This window comes from Poecilia mexicana, unplaced genomic scaffold (assembly GCF_051168715.1).
Source record: "Poecilia mexicana isolate PSO_F unplaced genomic scaffold, ASM5116871v1 scaffold_17, whole genome shotgun sequence".
Taxonomy (NCBI): Eukaryota; Metazoa; Chordata; class Actinopteri; order Cyprinodontiformes; family Poeciliidae; genus Poecilia; species Poecilia mexicana.
This window is the reverse complement of record NW_028263386.1, coordinates 9,890,620-9,909,403: the sequence shown is the minus strand read 5'-3', so window position 1 is coordinate 9,909,403 and position 18,784 is coordinate 9,890,620. Positions and strand designations below refer to the sequence as shown.

Here is an 18,784-nt window from a genome sequence, read left to right as displayed (position 1 = left end):
TTTCCTTCTCAGAAAGCTCATTCAATGAGTTCCTATTCTTGTTTTCAATTATTACTTTTTTCTTCCACTTAACTTTCTGTTCATATACTTCCCTGTTGAAGTCCTGACACAAGCCAGAAAATTTAAAAACAGAATATCAAAGACCACAGTTTTTCTTCCTGAGCTCACATTTCTGATGATTCCTGTTCAGAAGTTGAATTTCCACAGCTGTAACCTGTGGCTGCATTTATTCAGTGATAGTTCAGGTTTTCCTGCCTCCAATTTACAGAAAACTCTGGATCTTAGTCACTTATTCTTGCAAACATTTTCCTGTCACTCAGCTTTCTGTGAACAGCCAGTTTCTTCAGGTGTTAGTCACCATTAGACAGACAAATGTAAAGACAGCTAGATGTCTTGTATATGTCTTTAAAAACATTTTGAATGTTGTTTAGCTGTGAAACAAGAACATTTAACTGAAATAACTATCACTGTGTAATGAATCGATAAAATGTTTTACGATGATCTGTCATTTATGAAAATGTGGAATCTGCATATCATTGTGATAAAACATTACACAACTATATCAGCACATGCTGTACTCTGTGGTTTGCTACATAATCATTGCAGAAAGTTGCAAAGTAGCTTTGCTAACAACTTTTATCTTTCTTCTAAAGACTTAACATGCAAAGATCAAGCTAACAAAGGGAACAGTTGTCAGGCTTTTTATTTTCACATTATGGCTTTCTGCATCATTATTTGTCAGTTTCATAAACATGAAATTCACAGCTGTGCTGCAGTCCTGCACAGAGTGAGTGCAGCTTTAGCTTCAAACATAACTACAGTACAAACAAAATGACGGCTCTAGATGCGGCAGGAAAACACAAACTTCAGGTAATTGTTAGCAATATTTTCAACTTGTTGACATACACCAACAGAAATATAACAGATACATTTAAACTAGAGATCTATATGTACAAATGTACAGGTAATAGGAAGTTCAGTCAACTTAATTTTTATTTATTTAGGCTGTTTTTATGCTAAGTTTTTACTACAGCATGCTGTTTTTTATGTATGGGGAGTGCAATGATTTCCTCAATGCTCATATTGCATTAGGTGTTTGCATGCTCTCATAAAAACGACAAATTAAAATGCATTAAGATACTACGACTCCGGGGTAAACTCACTATAACAGCCTGTGCAGTGCAGGCTGATCCGCCTCTGTCACAGTCTGGTGCTCTCTGATCGTATCTCGGAGCGAACCTGATCTCCTCTGCCGTCGTTCTTTTAGTTCTCCGTGTCTGAGGAGTCCGAGACGTCGGCGAGTCGGGCCTGCCTCTTGCGAACGTTCCAGTGCAAGCACTGCGCCAGGCTTTCGAACCAGTCGTACACCAGGTCATGGCAGCAGATGGACGGCACGGGGTAACAAGACGTGGTGATCTTGATGCTGTCAGGAGGAAAAAAAAAAAAACAGACGGAGGGTAAGGAGAGCAGCTGGAACAGACCAGGAGTGTTGATGATGAAATGTGTAAAATGTACCAGTCTCCATGCTGAATCTCCTGTCTCCTCCTGCCGTCAAACGACACCCAGACGTTGTTCCTGGCTTCAGGGGACAGAGTGATCTGTTGGCAAACAAAAAAAAGAGGTTTCAACGCAGAGCATCTTCTCTTTAGTCCCGTTTAAACTAACCTATTAATCCCTGAAAGTGACGGAAATGTTTGAGACAAATACTCATTTTGCATTTCTACTGACCTTTCCTACATGACAATAAATCAATAACAGTATCAATAGATAACACGTCTGATGGAATGACCAATAATTTCACTGAAGTCCATCCCAGAACTGCACAGCATTCTGGGGGATGTAGGCAGAGGAAAGGCTTCAGCAGTTCAAACTCTAAAAACAACGGCGTGAAGTGAAAACTGTGGAAAAACCAGAAAAGGTCACACCACCAGTTTGGTCTATATCAAATAAACACTTAAATTATTATTAATAAACACTTAAATTATCAATATCGACTGACAGGAAATGCTTATATCGTGAGACATTTTTCAGCTATACCATCCAGTCCTACTCCTACGTAAGATGGGACGGGGTTCCTACACATTTTTCATGCCACAATTACAAGTTCTGAGACTCAAATTTTCAGAGTTCTCAGTCCTTTTCAGTCCATATTTAAAGTATAAATATTAACAACTTTAAACGCACAACCTGCAACAAGCAAAGAGAGAGGGAGAGAAGAAGGACAGTAGGATAAATGGGCAAACAGACAGATGGATGAAGTGTCCATCATCGTCTTAATGTCAAACAAATATGGGACCAAAACATGTAATATTGTATATACATCTGTGTATCAAATCACAGATCAGTAATTGACAGTTGAGTTTTGGGTTTTGGTTTGATTGTATACTTCATAGTTTCTGCCATATTAGTTATTTTCTTTTTTTTTTTGTTGCATTATTGTTTTTCCTGTCATAATTTACTGTGTTTTTTACTTCTGATCAGATCTTGCAATATTTTGTTCAGTCCCCTGTACTAATTATTGCTCATAAGGTCTTGCCATATGTTCCTTCGTACTCAGTTTCTTAGTTTATTCTTGCATTTTGTTATGTTCTCTCCAGATGTTCTCATGTTATGCGTTTCGCCTGATCTGCCAATCATGTAAGTTCTTGATTTTTCACTGTTCAGAGATGGAGTTTCTGTCTTCATGCCCTGATTCTTTGCTGAGTTCTTCATTTTTAAGTGATACAGCTGCGTACCAGCCCACTTAAACCACTGGATGAAATTAAAACTTTAGATAAATGGGATATGGAATACCATCTGATAGCACAAACCTTTCTCCCAAATCTCTCCTTTTTCCATACATACATAAATAAACCCCCGCAGCTTTTCCTTCTGCTTTGCTTCTTCACACAGAGTCTTACCATGAGCTCCACTCCAGCAGGAACCACGATGGGCCTGAAGGACAGGGAGTGTGGACAGATGGGTGTGACCATGATGGCTGGGACGTTAGGGTGGATCATCGAGGCTCCTGCCGCAGCTGCGTACGCCGTGCTGCCAGTGGGCGTGGACACGATCACCCCTGGAGGACACGGACATTTTGACTCTGCTTTTGAGACGAAGCTGCATAAAAAGAAAAGACGTTTTCTCGTCTCACCGTCTCCCTGGACTGAAGTAATGAGCCGCCCATCGAGGTACAAATCAACGTTGGACAGATAGGAAGACGGGCCTCGATCCACCACCACTTCATTTAACACCTGCGTCAGATTAGAAGGACTTTAGGAACACAAAGTCTGGAAGTTTAACAAACATATGCAGAAAGGCTGATTAAAATGCTAATTGTGTAACACTGTTGTGCTACGGTCTGTGTAATAGTGAGTTTAGTTAAATATTTTACTGTAGTGACATCTACAGGCCAGAAGTAAGAATGTGTTAATATTCAGAGACCAATGGTTTGACACTGATGATAGAGCGGAAACGATTAATCAGATCATTGAAATAATCATCAAGTAATTTAGTAATTAACTGCTGAAAGAACACAGTCATATACATACATATATATATATATATATATAAGATTTAAAAATTAAAAGCAGGTTTTAATTCACTAAGAAATGCTGTTTTTGTAGTTTAGGCAATAAAATGCTTATTTTCTTAACTGAAAAATGAATTGAATTATTTGTTTATTTGCATTTTTAATGTTTTTCTATTATATAAAATGGCTTAAGTGGTTAAATAAAAAATTAGCACAAAATGCCAAGTTTTTTTATTTGATTAATCACCAGAATAACTAACAAATTAATCAATTACTAAAATAATTGTTAGTTGCAGACCTAATTCTATGCATTTAATAAATAAATGTTATCCAAGAGTATCATATCTTTACTAATCAGCTATGCAATTTTTCACATGAGACGTAAATCACTTTTCTGTTTCAAATATAATCATTCAGATCTTGCAATGTGTTTTCTTTTAAAATGTTTGTGTAAACACTGTGGATCTCATACTGACCCTTCTTACATTTAAGTTCTTGATGTTCTTCCAGAATAAATATTCCTGACAGCAATCTCCTCCCATCTGAGGTCATTTTGACACAAAGCAATGATGCTGCATACTTTTCTCTGGAGGTAACCATTGCTAACAAAAGGAGACATGATCTGTTAACAATCGCTCTGCAAATTAGGACGATGGGCTGATTTCAACTGGTGCTGATGGTTTGATTTCACCGTTATTCAATTTGCTTATTAATTTGACTCAGAGTAAAACTGGATGGAACAAAATAGGCTTGTTATGCTAATAAATCTTCTAGTAATGAGATTTTAAAAATGACCATTTAGTCATTTTATACTTTTCCAGACTCATTTAATCAGTTTTTATGACATTATTTATAATTGAGTACAAAATAGATTCGTTTTATTATTATTTTTGCCACACAATTTAAGAAACAACACAGCACTTATATGGTCTTTTATTGATCAACATGGGTCAGATAAAAACCAGAATGGTCTGGATTAAATTATACAAGTTTAAATAATTTTTCTAAAGTCCAAAAACAAACAAAAATTCAAACCAAGTTCAGTAACACAGTGGATCCAATTTAAAATAGAAAGGAAAACACCTAAAGTCCAAATCAAAACAGTATCTCTTAATGTGTGTGTGTGTGCGTGCGCGCGTGTCACTCAAAAGCAAAATGAATTAAAAAGTGAAGCAAAAACTTAAGTTTTGATTATCATGATTTTGTTCTCTTGTTTCATGAAGTAAGAAGTGAAATCTTAATCTGTTTTCTGTTTTTAACTCCACTACAAAATCCCAAGGTCTTTTTGTCTAGTTTCTAGTGCAAATATCTCAGTACACTTGAATTAAGAAAAAAACTAACATACAAGTAACTTTTCAGCAAGAGACAGGAGCTTATTTTAAGTCAATAAGTCCTTAATATTTATTACAAAAAACTACTAGTTCCACTGGCAGATTATTTTACTTATAACACCACATTTTTCCCAACATACTAGTAAAATAATCTTTTTTATTTCAGCTATACAAAGATATTTGCACTAGAAACTATACAAAAAATACTTGGTAAGATTTTGTATTTTTGCTGCGTTTATCAAACTTATTCAGACTGGGGGAAAAACATAATTAAAGTCAGTACTTTACCGGTTTCTAAAGAATTTATTGGCCCTCTGTTACAAGTTTACTAAACATCTGCGTCGCTGCTGAAAAACAACCCAGCTAAACCTTCACGAATTTCATTTATTAAACTGAAAACAAAAGCTGCATGAATAATTAGATACTGATGCACATCCTGGTTCTCTGGAGTCTGCGGTGTGTAATCCCCTCTCGCAGACGTTACGTTTAAGCCGTGTTGTCAATGAAAACAACAAATCCTCCACCAGCAGACTGGGACTTACAGTCCTACAGCCCGGAGGGAAACCAACAGCGGACCCACCGCATAACAAATCACGCTCTGCACCTCCATCACACGGCATTCTGCACCGCTGAGCTGTGATGTCTGGCAGATGTGCTGACGTCAGCAGAGTTCAACTCAAACATCCTGCCTGCTGGAGACGGCAGACGTGATGTAATGCGAGGGTATAAGTGGGGTTCAGAGAGCAGTAAAAACAATCTATCACTGTACTTCACTGATGAGAACAAAAAAAAAAAAAGAAAAAGGGAGGAAAGGAAAAACCCCTCTGGAGCGAGACGACGGGGCGGAGGGAGCCGAGCAGAAACTGACAAAACACAGACAGGTGTGCGAGCGCGTGCAGTCAGGCGTGTTGTTTAGTTACACTCTGTGCCAGACTGAGAGCATCAGGAATCATTAAATACCCATTTGGTGACGACTCCGCTTTTGACGCCACTGTCTCCATGGAAACGGGCTCAACAGAACCTCACAACATCCAGAGTTCTCCCCAGTGTGTGTGCGGCGACAGCTTTGTTATGACGGTCATCATGGAGACCGGGTGGATGTTCCCTCGCCGACCCATACTCATGTTCTGCGTGCGCACACAAACGCTTCTGAGGTTAACGCTGAAATCCCAACAGCTCGCTCCGTCAGCCTGTGGTCGCATGAGCTCTTTGTCACGAAACCGCAGGATCAGAGGAGCTAAACCAAGAGGTTATTGGATTCAAAGAAAGGTTCTGCATTTATTCTGCAGTAAAAAGAACTTTGACAATAAAGTAGGCTGCTGCACAAACACTAAATTAACTCTCAGTCATTAGAGATGCACAGAGAAAACGACAAGTGACTAGGAACAGATTGGTTTGAAGCTCAAACCAATGATCTCCCTCTGATCAGCTCAAATGTAGTGATTTTCAGTGTTAAGTCATTGAAAGCACAAACGACTAAAAAGCCATCTTATAAGGCTGAATGAGAGGAAGACTTTTAGCGGATAACAGAAAGGCTAAACAGGGAACAGCATAGTGGTTCTGTTTCTTCCTTTTTGAGCTTTAAAGGGACCCAATTGAGAATAAAGCAAGTCTGCATTGGTCAGAATCATAGTTTAATAATTAATTTTCATCCTGTTCAACTAAATGGAGTATATTGTGTAATACTATTTTAAATCAGAAGTGTGTGGATAATGATAAACTATAAATTTACGCACTATTGGACTACGAGTCAGGCTACAAAGTAAGAAACCTTTTTGTTTTGTTGTTTTTAGACATTTATTTTACTTATTCTATGCAGTATTTTAACATATTATTTTATAATCTTTCATGTTTACTCAAACTACCTGTGGTGTTGCTTACATCACCCAGCCTAAAATACATCTCGTGACTCTGAAATCAAAGCTACGTTCACACTGCAGCCTGAAATGACCCAATTCCGATTTTTTGTCAAATCGGATTTTCTTTTGTTGCCGTGATCGTTCACACTTCCAAAATATGCAACTTGTTTATGTGATCTGTTAGAAAGTGTCCCGCATGCGCAGTAGAGGGCGCAATAACGTCACACATAGAGAGCGTGCTCAGTGTTTTGCCGAACCGCCATATTGAAGAAGTAGTCCTCAGTGTTAGTGGAAGTAAACATGGATGCTAACGATGGAGCGTAGCTTACGATTTTGAGGTTGTTGTCCAACCGGAGCCAGTGTAGTAACAACTTAATCCTCATTACACTCCGCCATGGTTGTTGTTTTCCTTCCCGCTTGCGTGTAGTAGGGCGCAGAATAGTGACGTTTGTCGAGTATCAATGACGTTCAAATCGGATATATGTGACCTGAACGTTAGGTCACATTTGAATATCCTGTTGCCTGAGTCGCATTCGAAAGGAATCCGACTTGAATTGTTAAGACTGTCATGAAAAGATCAGATACAGGTCGCATTACGTCAAGAGAAAAAAAAATCGGAATTGAGTCATTTCAGGCTACAGTGTGAAGCAACCTTAGTTAGAAAAAGTTGCCAGAAGAGTCAGCAACATAAGGAGGAAAAGTTTTGCTAGTTGCTAGGCAGCAGCAGAGACAGCTCAGCTTACAGCATGAGATAAATCACAAAGAGCTGCAGACGACCTGTGGACGTTGTTCCAGCAGCTAAAGAGACTTAAAATGTGGAGAGGGTGAAGGTCAACACAGCAACAGGAGGAGGACCGCTCACAGCTGTGGTCGGTGAGTCATTATAATTACAAATAAACACACAAAGCACCTGTGAAATAAGGAGCTACGGCTCTTCAAGAATGCACATAATGCATTTCTTTTGCCTCTTTTACCAAGTGGTTCGTCCAGATCAAGTGAAGGCACAGAAAAAAACAAGAGGAAAAATCAGGAATACGTTTTCACAATTGCAAAGAATAACAATGGGCCTTTTTAATCAAACATCTGACATTCATTCCCGGATTTATCAATTTGGGTGGAGGAAACACTCGCGTCCCACAGCAGGTGGCTCATGTACAAAACGTGAGTTGCACAAAAACACGCCATATTTCCTTTTTCAAGCCAGAGATCAGATTAGAAAAGCCAAAGCTGTTATGTTACAGCTCCAATACATTCAGATTCTGCTTGAAGATAAAATATTTGGCCAGCTGGATGGACTTTCACCATCTTTAGTGCCCAAACCTGATAAATAACTTAGTAACTAAGATGATAAATAATGAATATAGAGCATAAATAGAAGAGGATTGCAAATGTGGGTTAATCCCAACAATGACTTCATGACTGTTTTTACCATCTTGGTAAAAACAGCCATCTTTTTGATAAGGAAATTATTAATGAAGAGAAAAATATTGAACACAGTTACATGTTTGCAATTACACATTAATATCCCTGTCTTTTAGCCGGGATGTCAGAAGCGCTGAAACAATTCATCGAATTAATTGCAATTATTGTGTGATTAATCGTATTGAGATATTGTCAACTAATTTAGTAATTGATGAATCGTTAACTGGAGTAATCAGTCTCAAAAAGGTGATTTGCTTAAAAAACAACACATTCAGAGCAGAAATTAAACCAAATCTGTTTAAGAAATATACATTTTGGATTTAAATTAAGAAAAAAATGTCTGTCTGTAAATATGTTCTACCCAGATCTCCTTAAGAGGCATAGTTTTAGCTTCATCCGGTTCAAATCCTGTAAAAAAAAATGTGCAATATTGTATAAAAAAGCTTAAATGGTTAAATAAAAAATATGCAGAATGTGCCAATTTTTTCTCAAAAAAATCGATTCATCATCTAAATAATCACTTACTAAAGTGACAGCCATAGTTTATTAGTTACTCATAAAAAAGTATTTTACTTAATTTTTTTAGAAAGCTAGTATGAGGTTTTATTAATAGAAATACGAATAATAATTAGGGATGCACCGATATGAAAATTCATTTAGGATTTCAATACTGTTGCTATGGCAGATAACCAATATTTACCAATATTGTATATATTTATCTACCGTTTCAACACTTTTGGAAAGAAAATAGTCAGAAACAAATTGTAACAAGATGATATTAAGAAATATTAAATTAATATTGGCCTGGTTTTATTTACCGGACTGATACTGATATGTTAAAAAATTACTAATATCGGCCGATGCCAATGTTAGTGCCAATATATCCAAAAATAAAACTATTTATTTGAGATGTGAAGCCGAGAAACACTGATGCTACCCTAATTTTCTCATTAAAAATAAAACAAAAACATTGCATCAAGCAAGCTCAGTATGTAAACAGCGACCTCTCACCTGCAGCTGCAGGGTGACCTTCCCAGCCTCGCTGTTGGTGTGTCCATGAGGAAGGAGGCCATTGTGCTCCATCTGCGGTTCTCTGCTCTCCGGCTGCTGCCCCGTTCTCTGGAGCATATCCTTCACCACCTTCACCTTCAGACGGCTGCGCAGAGTGATGGCCGCGTTCCCTTTGACCCCACAGCACAACACACCCAGCTCCTTAGATTTGTTTGTTTACAGATTGCTTACATTTTCACTGACGGGTTCACTTTACCTTCCAACACTTTGGCCACTTCGGTTCTGTACGACTCAAACTTGAAGGGAGTCAGGAAACCCAGAGAGCCGAGGTGGAACGCCATCACTGGCGGGACGCTGCCCTGGAGAGGAAGAAACAGGAAATCTGTGGGCGTCAAAACTTTTCTGAACAAGAGAGTCTGAAAATATTTTAAACTAAAACCTTTCTGTCACATCTATGATAGGTGATTCACAAGAAACATGCAAAACGTCTGAGAGACATAATTAAAATACAGAAAGTAAAATTAGTGGATTCTGTGATGTGCTAAACTAAGTTTTAAACAACAGAAGTTTCCTAAACTTAATTTGATCAGGAGAAAAATGTTGAAAAAGTGATTTTATAGCATAATTACTCAGTAATTATCTCCTATATTGTAAGTTAATTGGCTTTTCTTCAGATTGCTTTTCTTTTTCAATAACATCTCCTGAATGTTAAAGGAAAATTATGGTAGAAATGAAAAACTAAATCCAGAAATCTAAGCAAGTAAAACTGAAGAAAAAGTTTGATTCACGAAAACTGAGATAAAAACTCCTTAAACTTGACATTGTTACTCTTGTCAACTAATGAGATAAATATACATCAATACTGCATGTTTTTCTTACAGCAGTCAATAATATCTTGCATTCATCTTATTTTATTAAAGTATCAGTACCTGAAAGAGAGAGGAGGCATAAAGCAGCGTCCCATCGCCACCCAGACAGATGATCAGGTCGATGCAGTCAGAAATATCGTCATAACCTGAAGTCACAAACATTACAAGTAAATGTCACTGCAATCAATCTCCAAGTTGGAAAAATTAGCTTTAATTTATCCAACTAAAAACTTGAACTTTTCAAATTCTCCCACAAATCACAAAACAACACAAAGGTGAAAATGGCTTCCAGTCAGGCAGTGGGACAACAAAATATTGTTTCTTTTCTTGTTTTGACACCTTAAAAACGGCAATACTTAAGAATGGTAAAAATTTGATCTATATTTTCCCCAAAATCAGATGCAAAATGTTAAAACCAGTTTCTGATCTTTGATAACTTTGTTTTGCTTTTAAATAATTAAATAAAAAGAGGAGCCAAGGTTTTATTTGGCGTCAGATCCAGGTTAGAACGAAAACATCCAGTGTAATTACCCAAGTGGCCAAAAACACTAAAATATGAACAAAACCTCAAGTTTTATCACCTCTACTTTTATATTAAACATTTTATTTAACTATCATTTCACTATAAAAATCTGTTTTAAATTTGATAAGGTGGGTTTTATCATTTTTTTTTAATCAAAAAAGCAGAATTTGGTTGATTATGACTGATATGTTGAAGCAGTTTATAGGTGTACATTGGAAAGAAGTTGGTAATCATTCTGTTGCTGTATTTTATTATTGTTGTTATTATCCACAGATGTTCTTGTCTTGTTATGAGTTTAAACACTCGTAACACCAAACAGCCCCACAAAAAGAGAATAAACAAAACTACAAACTGGTCATTATTTATCAGTAACACCATCAAACAAAAAAACAAAACATCCATAAAGTTAATTTAGGGGTGCGTCTAAATGTGCTAATCCTGTAAAATATTTAAATAAGCAGTATTATCATAACAGTTTTCTGATTTGAATGTCACACAGCATCATTTATAATTACATTTGTACAGAGACATAATCAGCAGAACTCTTTGAAGTGAATATTTTGGCATGGCGGTGTTGCGTCACAGACAGCTTGCATGGCTTCGCTGTGAGACGCACAGACGTCTCACCCTCTCTGAAGGTGCAGAGCTGATTGCGGATGGAGCCGAAGGCCTCGTCCTTCGACAGCGTGGCGTCGTCGGCTACCCTGCGCTCCACGTACACCATCATCTGCTTCTCCTGGAGCACAAACACACACTTTAGCCACAACACCGAACCGTTAGCTTGCGGCTCAGCGTGGTGGTGTTTGGATGAAATACAAACATGTCGACTCGCAGGTCGGCTCTGAGCGTCTGGTTTTAGAAACATGTGGTTAAAATGCGCTGCAGCTGCAGGAGACCAGACTGGAGCATTCCTCTGCCTGTCTGAAACATTTCCTGGATTGATGGTGGTTAGACCTGCTGCTCTTTGGCACCACAAATTCCTCAGCAGGAACTCATGTTCACTGGAGGCGAAGAGGTTTAACCTTCTGCGCTTGCCAGAGAAACTCTCAAAGAATGAACAGAAGATTCTGTCCAGATATTAAAATAGAGAGCAAAAAAGTGATAAAGTAATCACCTGCAAAAGCTTGTACAAAGTACGCCACCATGGTACACAAAAAAGTATTTTGCCTAGTTTCTAGTGCAAATGTCTCCGTAAACTTGAAATAAGACAAAACTAACTTAAAATTTCAGAGATATAGGACCTTGTTTTAAGTCAATAATTCCTTAATATTGACAAAAAAGTTACAGTTTCACTCTTAAAACATTTTCACCATATTATGAGTGAAATAATCTGCCAGTGGATCTGGCACTTTTTTAAAACCAAATTTAAGGATTTTTTTACTTAAAACAAACTCCTGTATCTTGTCTCATTTCAAGAGTGCTAAGATGTTGTGTCTTTGTTGTGTATGCAACGTGCATGTAAAGGTTTATATATGCTTTTTACAAAGCATATATTGATGTTTGAGTGTATATCTTAAGATTTACTACTTCTATATAAAGTTAGATTGATGTGCAAACACCAAGCTGACATAAACTTACCTGTATGGTCTACATAGAATATTAAACCAGAAAACATGACTGTATGCACTGCATTTTGTCTCTTGCTGGATTTTATGTGATACATCAGGAGTCCACTGTGGCACTTACAAAACCAAAAAGGAAATGTTTTTGATTATGGATGCAATTAGAGTTGGTAATGTTATATGTTTTTATGCAAAATCTGCATATAATATCTACAACCGGCTTTTAAAAGTTCAAACTTTTTTCTTCATTTTCCATATATAAATTTTTTTCCCTCTTGTAATAGAGGACTAATTTTGTTTTAATATCTGTAAATAGAAATACATTTTAGTTTAATTTTGTTAGCTTTCATAAATAAAACATTTTATGTAGTATATATTTAGAAAATAAATTGTTTTGTGTGGTTTTAGGAAGGTTTTATTTTGCTGCAGCTGAAGGAAAAGTGGCTGTTTGAATGGAAAATATTGCTGACTCCTGTGGTAATCCAACACAAAGTAGTGCATAATTGTGAAGTAGAAGAAAAACGAAGAAATAAAAATGCAAAGCACATTACAGATTTTTACTTCCAATTCACAATTATGTCACTCTATGTGGTCTATGGCATTAAATCCCCCATTAAAAACATTAAAATCTATTTTTGCAATGTAATAAGAAGTGGAAAAGTGCAAAGTGTGTGAATATTCTTCAGAGGTCTGCATGTTTACACAGTACTTGAGTTAACCGCTGCGTGTTTGATCACACATCCGTCTCGTACCTCTACTAGAAACCTGCAGAGCTCTTTGAAAGGCTCGACCAGACTCTCGTCCCTGATCTTCCTGATGACGAGCACATTGACTGGAGCTTTGTTCCAGGTGAGCCTCTGACTGGCCGGGTCCTGGATGTGCCTGGGACACGTAGGGAAAATGTTACACACACACACACAAGGAAACAAACAGAAATACACAGTGCAACACCATGACGCTTTGTCAGCAACAAGATACAAACAGGAAAATATAAACTACCAGAGCAAATGTTCCACACATACCATATTCTCTGAATTAAATAAAGGTTATTCCACATTTCTGAGCAGTGAAGTCGTTCATTAACTGCTGTGACTCTTAGCTACAGCAGACGATCAGGGTCAAATTCCAAATATAACAATAAAAATGTCCTCTCCTCCTTTTACCATTTGTCTTTCCTCTTCTTTGTGTTGTAAACAGCAGGCATTGTAAAGATTATTCCACCTGTATGTGTTCAGACTCAAATCAATTCAGAACAGCTGACAGTAAAGTTAACCAGCTTGCTTTAAAATGAGTCAAACACATTCTTACTCTCGCTTATCTAACTCGGTTGCACAAACTTCTCTGTGCCATTGATCTAACAAGCAGTCAGTGTACACAAAGTTCAGCTTATTTCGCAGCCTCATGCTTACATGACTGAAGTTGGGTTGGGGAGAATGCAGGCTTTGGGTCCAAAGTGAGTGGCTGGATATGGTCCATGCAGAAAGTGAGCTCTCCTGTGAGGAAAGGGATAAAAAAAAAGGAGGAGTTAACATCACCTCATGTTTGGAGCAGCAGAAACTGAGCCACCCGGAGCGCAGACCTCTTAGGAGAGCTTTCCGCTGCACCGCACGATGAACCGGCGGGCTCCAAGTGCTCGTGTTGGCCTGGCAACCTCCGCCTCTCCATCTCCCACAGCCGCTGCTCGTGATCATCCCCCCGCTGCTGTGACCTCTTCCCCTCCCTCCGTCTCCTAGGTGACCTGGACGGTTGGTCCCTGTGCTTTGAGGACCTGGTCGAGTCCGGCTGCTGATCAGGACAGCCGGAAGATCTCGACACGCTCCGGTCCAGCGCTGGAAGAGACCTCGATGACAGACCGGCCTCCGAGTTCTCCATCCTGGAAAACAAAGGGCACTTTGGAATGATAATTTAATCTATTGAAGTTAAGGGAGAAACACCAGGTCCTATGCAGAAAAAAAAATTATAATGACATGAGAGGCTCATTGACATATATTTCCAATGCTGTATTAAGGACATTGGAAACAAAAAAAGGAGGGGTACATTTTTGCCATAATTTATTTTTATTAATTTAAGACATTTTCTAGAGATTTTTTTTGGAAATTTCTGAGTTTGAAAACTCATAAATTTCAATGTTTTTTCTAGAAAAGTTTCAAGATTAATCTCAAAATATTTTTTTTTATTCCAACTGACTTTTCAAACTCAGAAATTTTCAAGTTTTTTCCAGAAATTTTCTGAGATTATTCTCAAAATTTCAGTTTTTTGGCGGACACTTATTCCTTCTGTTTTTTCCTCTAATGCGCTGTCTGGAAAGGGCTATAAAACCATTCTATGTCTTTGTGACTCAAATGAACTACAGTAAGAGTTCATTTGAGTACACACCATCACCTTCCACAACAAATCTTTGAAGATACTTGGAACCAAATGGAGAAAACACTAAAAAATTTTGACCACTCTACCAAAAATTTGCCTTAATTTATCCCAAAGAATCCTCAACAACATCTAAAGCACTGCAGACCTCACTTTCCTCCAATAAGGTCAGGGTGATGAACCCTGACTCAACAGCAAAAAAGAAATAAGGTAAAAAAAAAAAAAAAAAGAAATTAAAGGTCCAAAACACTGCGGACCAAACTAAAAAACAAAAAATACATAAATAATAGTATCCCCAAGACTTTTTTGGGAATTAATTCTTCCCAAAAATAACTTCCAAAAATTACTTTTTTGTAATTTAGCCAACCAGACAGCTCTGCAGCTCATTAAATCTGAAGTAAAAATAAAAGCAAATGAAATGGATTAACAGTGCTTGCCGACTCCTGATGGTGTCATCCAGGACGTTACTGTAAACTGTAAAGTATCATTCCTGCTGCCTCAATATTGAACTCTACATTAACAATCTTCAGTTAGAGGCAGTTTGCAAAAGTTGCAAGACAGACTGCTACCGGAGATTCTTCTGTACACACCATCACCTTCCACAACAAATCTTTGAAGATACTTGGAAGATATGAGTTAGGAATTCGAGACATTTAATTTCCCTTTGGACCAAATAAAGTATTTCCGAGTTTAATTAAAACAATTCTTCAAAAAAAAAAGTGTGCCTTTTTCCACTACGGTTGGTTAGAAAACAGGTAGCAGATTTTAGTTTTAGTTTTAGTTTTGCTCTTGAGAAAAGAAATCAACATTTTAAATCTGCATTCTACATTTCCTTTGTGTGGTATTAAAATGAGTTTAATTATCTGAAACCTTAAACTGTGACCAAAAAGAGCATAAAAAAATAAAAGAGAGAAATCTGTACGCAACAAACATGAAATATAAATCCGATTCATGGAAGAAAAAAAAAACACCAGTCACTTTACATATTACCATCAATTTAGGCGTTTCAGATCAAATATTAGGCAGGTGTATTTATAGTCTAACCGGAAAAACTGGAGGTACTTTTGTCCCAGTTTGAGTCAGACAACCTTGTTGTGTAAAGTACCGCACTCCAGTAATGACTGTAGCACCCGGATTAGCTGCCGTCACTCACAAACCATTGACAGATAACGTTACCTAGCAATAGCTCAGCTAGCTAGCCGTCAGAAAACGCCGCAAAACTGAACGAAGTGACGCCTTACTTTTCCACAGACTACTAAACAAAGCTCATGTCGGCCCAGGGACACGAAAGGGAAGGACGCATTCAGAAAATAACGACAGTATATTTAAAGAACAGACATTAAAAAAGAAACATTACAGAGCAGGAGCGATCTGACGTCACAGGAAGCAATTGCGGGTGACCACTACGCGCTACAGCGCTATGTTTGCCCCCGCTGGTCACACTCAGAACTACACGCAGTGCTACAGAAACTGGAATCAGTACCAGAAGATACTGTATGTTCTTTTGCCAAAAAAGAAAAGAAAATATAAAAAAATATAAATGCAGCGGATTGTAAGTAGGAGTAGATCCGGGTTTTTTTAAGGTTAACTGTGTTGCATCTACAACTAACAGAGTAATTAATGGAAAACAAGTGCATCGCTCGCATTTTGTACACAATGACTAACTTGATTTAGTGTAATGCATAAATAAAATGTAATAACAATCCTCTTTTGATCTTCCCCCTGGTGTTCACTCTCATTTCAGCAGTCAGTAACACACTAAGCTGAATGTTTGAGGCTTGAAAAGGGCAAAACTCCCACAAAATGCCAAGCTGTGATGTTGTCATCATGTGTAAGCCGTGTTTGATTTTAGTCATTCTAAGTGGGAATAATGTGTAGTAGTTAACAACATATATTTTAAAAAATGACATCTTAAAAGCTCTAAAGGGTATATTAATTTATTTTAACTGTATTTTAAAATTTATGCTGGAAATTCACATTTCCAAGTATTTCTGAAAAAACATTTTATTTGTAACTTTAGCAGTTCAAATTTCAATAAGATAAAATTAATAGGAAACCCTTGTTTGATAGTGTTCAACAAGCAGCTGTAAACATTTACTGCAGTGCTGAAACTAATTGAATCAAGATTTAAAATAAGTAAATTTCTTATCTACGTAGAAAAAAAAATATTATTTAAATTGGTAAATTACCTATTCTTATCAGGGGCTTTTTAAAAAAACAACAACAAAAGAAAAAGTTCACCTTTTTCCCTACACTCCCACTGCCGCATTTAAATTTTTGTGTCATGGTTTCTGAGCGAGTATTGGTTTGCACATGAGTTTAAGTTTTGTGTTTTATACCCAAAAATAAATAAGGTTAAATGGGATCCTGGAGGAAAATGATGAGTGTGTTGCCAGATTTCAGCCTGGTTTTGCTGTCAGTTTAAAAATGTTTTAAATAGCAAGGAAGCCACAGAATACAGCTATAAGTTCACTGGCACACTGTGGTGAGTTTGCTATTTGTTTGAAAAAGTGCAAGAATTGCATATAAAAAAGTTTGATCAGCTCTATTTTACAGATTAAAATATATATCAAAACATACAGAAAGAGTTTCTTGCCAATTTAATATTTTATATTATGTTATAGCATCACTGTTAGAATCCAGGCAGAGGTAGACTTTATTTTACTGACTTGTAATTAATGAATTTAGCTTTCTACTGAACCAGCACCTAGTGGCCATTGTGGGTATTGCAGGTTATAGGTTAACGGCTTCTTTAATCACAATGGTAAACAGGAGTTTCTGGATTTATGCTGGGTTGGATTTAATTTTATTAAATTATTTTTCAACAATAAAGCAAAAAGAAAGAAAAACAAACAAACATACAGCATCCACAGACATGCAATAAATAATACATAATAGAAAATATTAACAATTACAAAATACTTAACATTGAAAATAACCAGACGCATGGAGTTTTCTACTTAAACACATATATGAAGAAAAGACAAGCAATAGGCTGAACCCAGTACATGCTTAACCTATATTTATCTAATTAATAAAAACTTATCATTTAAGATCGCCTCGATTTGATCCCAGGTATTAGCTTGGAGTCCCACTTAGGTCATCAGAAACTCACCTCCTAATACTTTAAGCTAAGCTCTGACTTAAAGCTTAGCTTAATTTTTAATAATCAGAAAGATGTATGTTCAAGATGTATAAAACTGTTACCTAATAAGTGTTTTTCACAAACCACAATGTTCACAGTGAAAGAGACTGTATTGGATGTAGCTCCTAGGCCACGAGAGCTGCTGAAACACCGCTCCTTTTGATATATGACGTTCAAAATAAAGCGCTAAGTTTAAGAAGCATCATTCTGCATTGCATTGTTGTCAGTAGCTGTGGTTCCATTAGCCATATAGTTGCGCAATTTGACATTTCGAAAATAAATTAGCTTAAAACGTGCCAATTTCCAAAAAATCTCCAGTTTTTCTGATTGAAGGAAGTGTTTTTTTTTTTTTTTGCTGAATCAAAGTTAGTTTATTTCACAAAATTGCAATGGAAACTATTTTCTTTGCATCACACGAGTCATGTGATCAACAACCAGATGTTAACACAAGCGCAAACCATGAAGAAGAATGACAGGAAGTAGCTGGAGAAATGTGTTTGTTTTAATGATTTATAGAAAAAACAAAATTATTAACCCGTGATTTTAATCGTTTCTTATTTAATGTTATTTTTTATATTAGTGGGACATTGAAAAATTTCTGAAGACATTTGTAATAGAAACGCAGCGACTGAACAAGAAAAAAATCCCATTATAGCCTAAAGGACGTTGAGCTCAACATACTCAGTACATGTTTTCCAATGACATTTTTCCTGGTTTTCTTGGCCTCACTCCTCCTTCTCCCGGTGTGAATACCTGGACCGGAACGTTGCCTGGCTCTGCTTTGTCAACAGCCTCCTGGTAGAGATTGTTTTATGTGCAGTCTGTCAGGCCTTGCAGCTACTGCAGGGCTTGGCAGCGTTTCTGCAGACAGCTTCTGTGAGAGGAGGTTTTAGTTAATTTTAGCCTGGATGCACAAGACAAAATGCAGGACTTGAGACAGAAGAAGGAAAGCTGAAATGGAAGTGGAAAATTTGCCCTATGTAATAGATAAGTACGTCTTTAAATTAAATGATATAGACCATCTTTTCACATTAATGCAATTTGATAGTATAAAGATAAAAAAACTGCTTTCATTAGATTGATAAAATATTTAAACAACTAATTTAACAGGTTCTGCTATAGACGGCCTTGTTTGACACATATCAGGAATCAGGTTTTCTTGCGCTGTGTATTTACACTGCCAAAGG

At 37.1% G+C, this 18,784-nt stretch overlaps 1 protein-coding gene across 3 annotated transcripts; it reads right to left on the bottom strand.

Moving 5' to 3' along the window:
* Positions 1-686: 686 nt before the first annotated feature.
* On the bottom strand, positions 687-16,143 carry nadkb (NAD kinase b). Of its 3 annotated transcripts, none has more exons than XM_014984309.2 (12): positions 15,629-16,143; positions 13,668-13,961; positions 13,498-13,581; positions 12,841-12,970; positions 11,154-11,262; positions 10,064-10,149; positions 9,391-9,493; positions 9,135-9,304; positions 3,134-3,233; positions 2,901-3,058; positions 1,516-1,598; positions 687-1,423 (listed from the first exon to the last, which is right to left on the bottom strand). In XM_014984309.2, exons 2-12 carry the CDS (start codon positions 13,958-13,960, stop codon positions 1,264-1,266), a joined length of 1,476 nt encoding a protein of 491 aa, XP_014839795.1. In that variant the 5' UTR covers position 13,961; positions 15,629-16,143; the 3' UTR covers positions 687-1,263. The 3 variants fall into 3 exon arrangements, with proteins under 3 accessions (XP_014839795.1, XP_014839796.1, XP_014839797.1); XM_014984310.2 differs by having other exon boundaries at positions 15,694-16,143; XM_014984311.2 differs by having other exon boundaries at positions 15,810-16,142.
* Between the last annotated feature and the right edge of the window lie 2,641 nt (positions 16,144-18,784).

Bases quoted from the DNA above. Each gene is read 5' to 3' on its own strand.
- nadkb (XM_014984309.2), bottom strand. From the start codon at position 13,960: ATGGAGAACTCGGAGGCCGGTCTGTCATCGAGGTCTCTTCCAGCGCTG. The intron at 11,263-12,840 runs GTACGAGACGGA...TTTGTGCTCCAG, and splicing joins TCTGCAGGTTTCTAGTAGAG to GAGAAGCAGATGATGGTGTA. The intron at 1,599-2,900 runs GTAAGACTCTGT...GTTTGCCAACAG, and splicing joins CTGCTGGAGTGGAGCTCATG to ATCACTCTGTCCCCTGAAGC.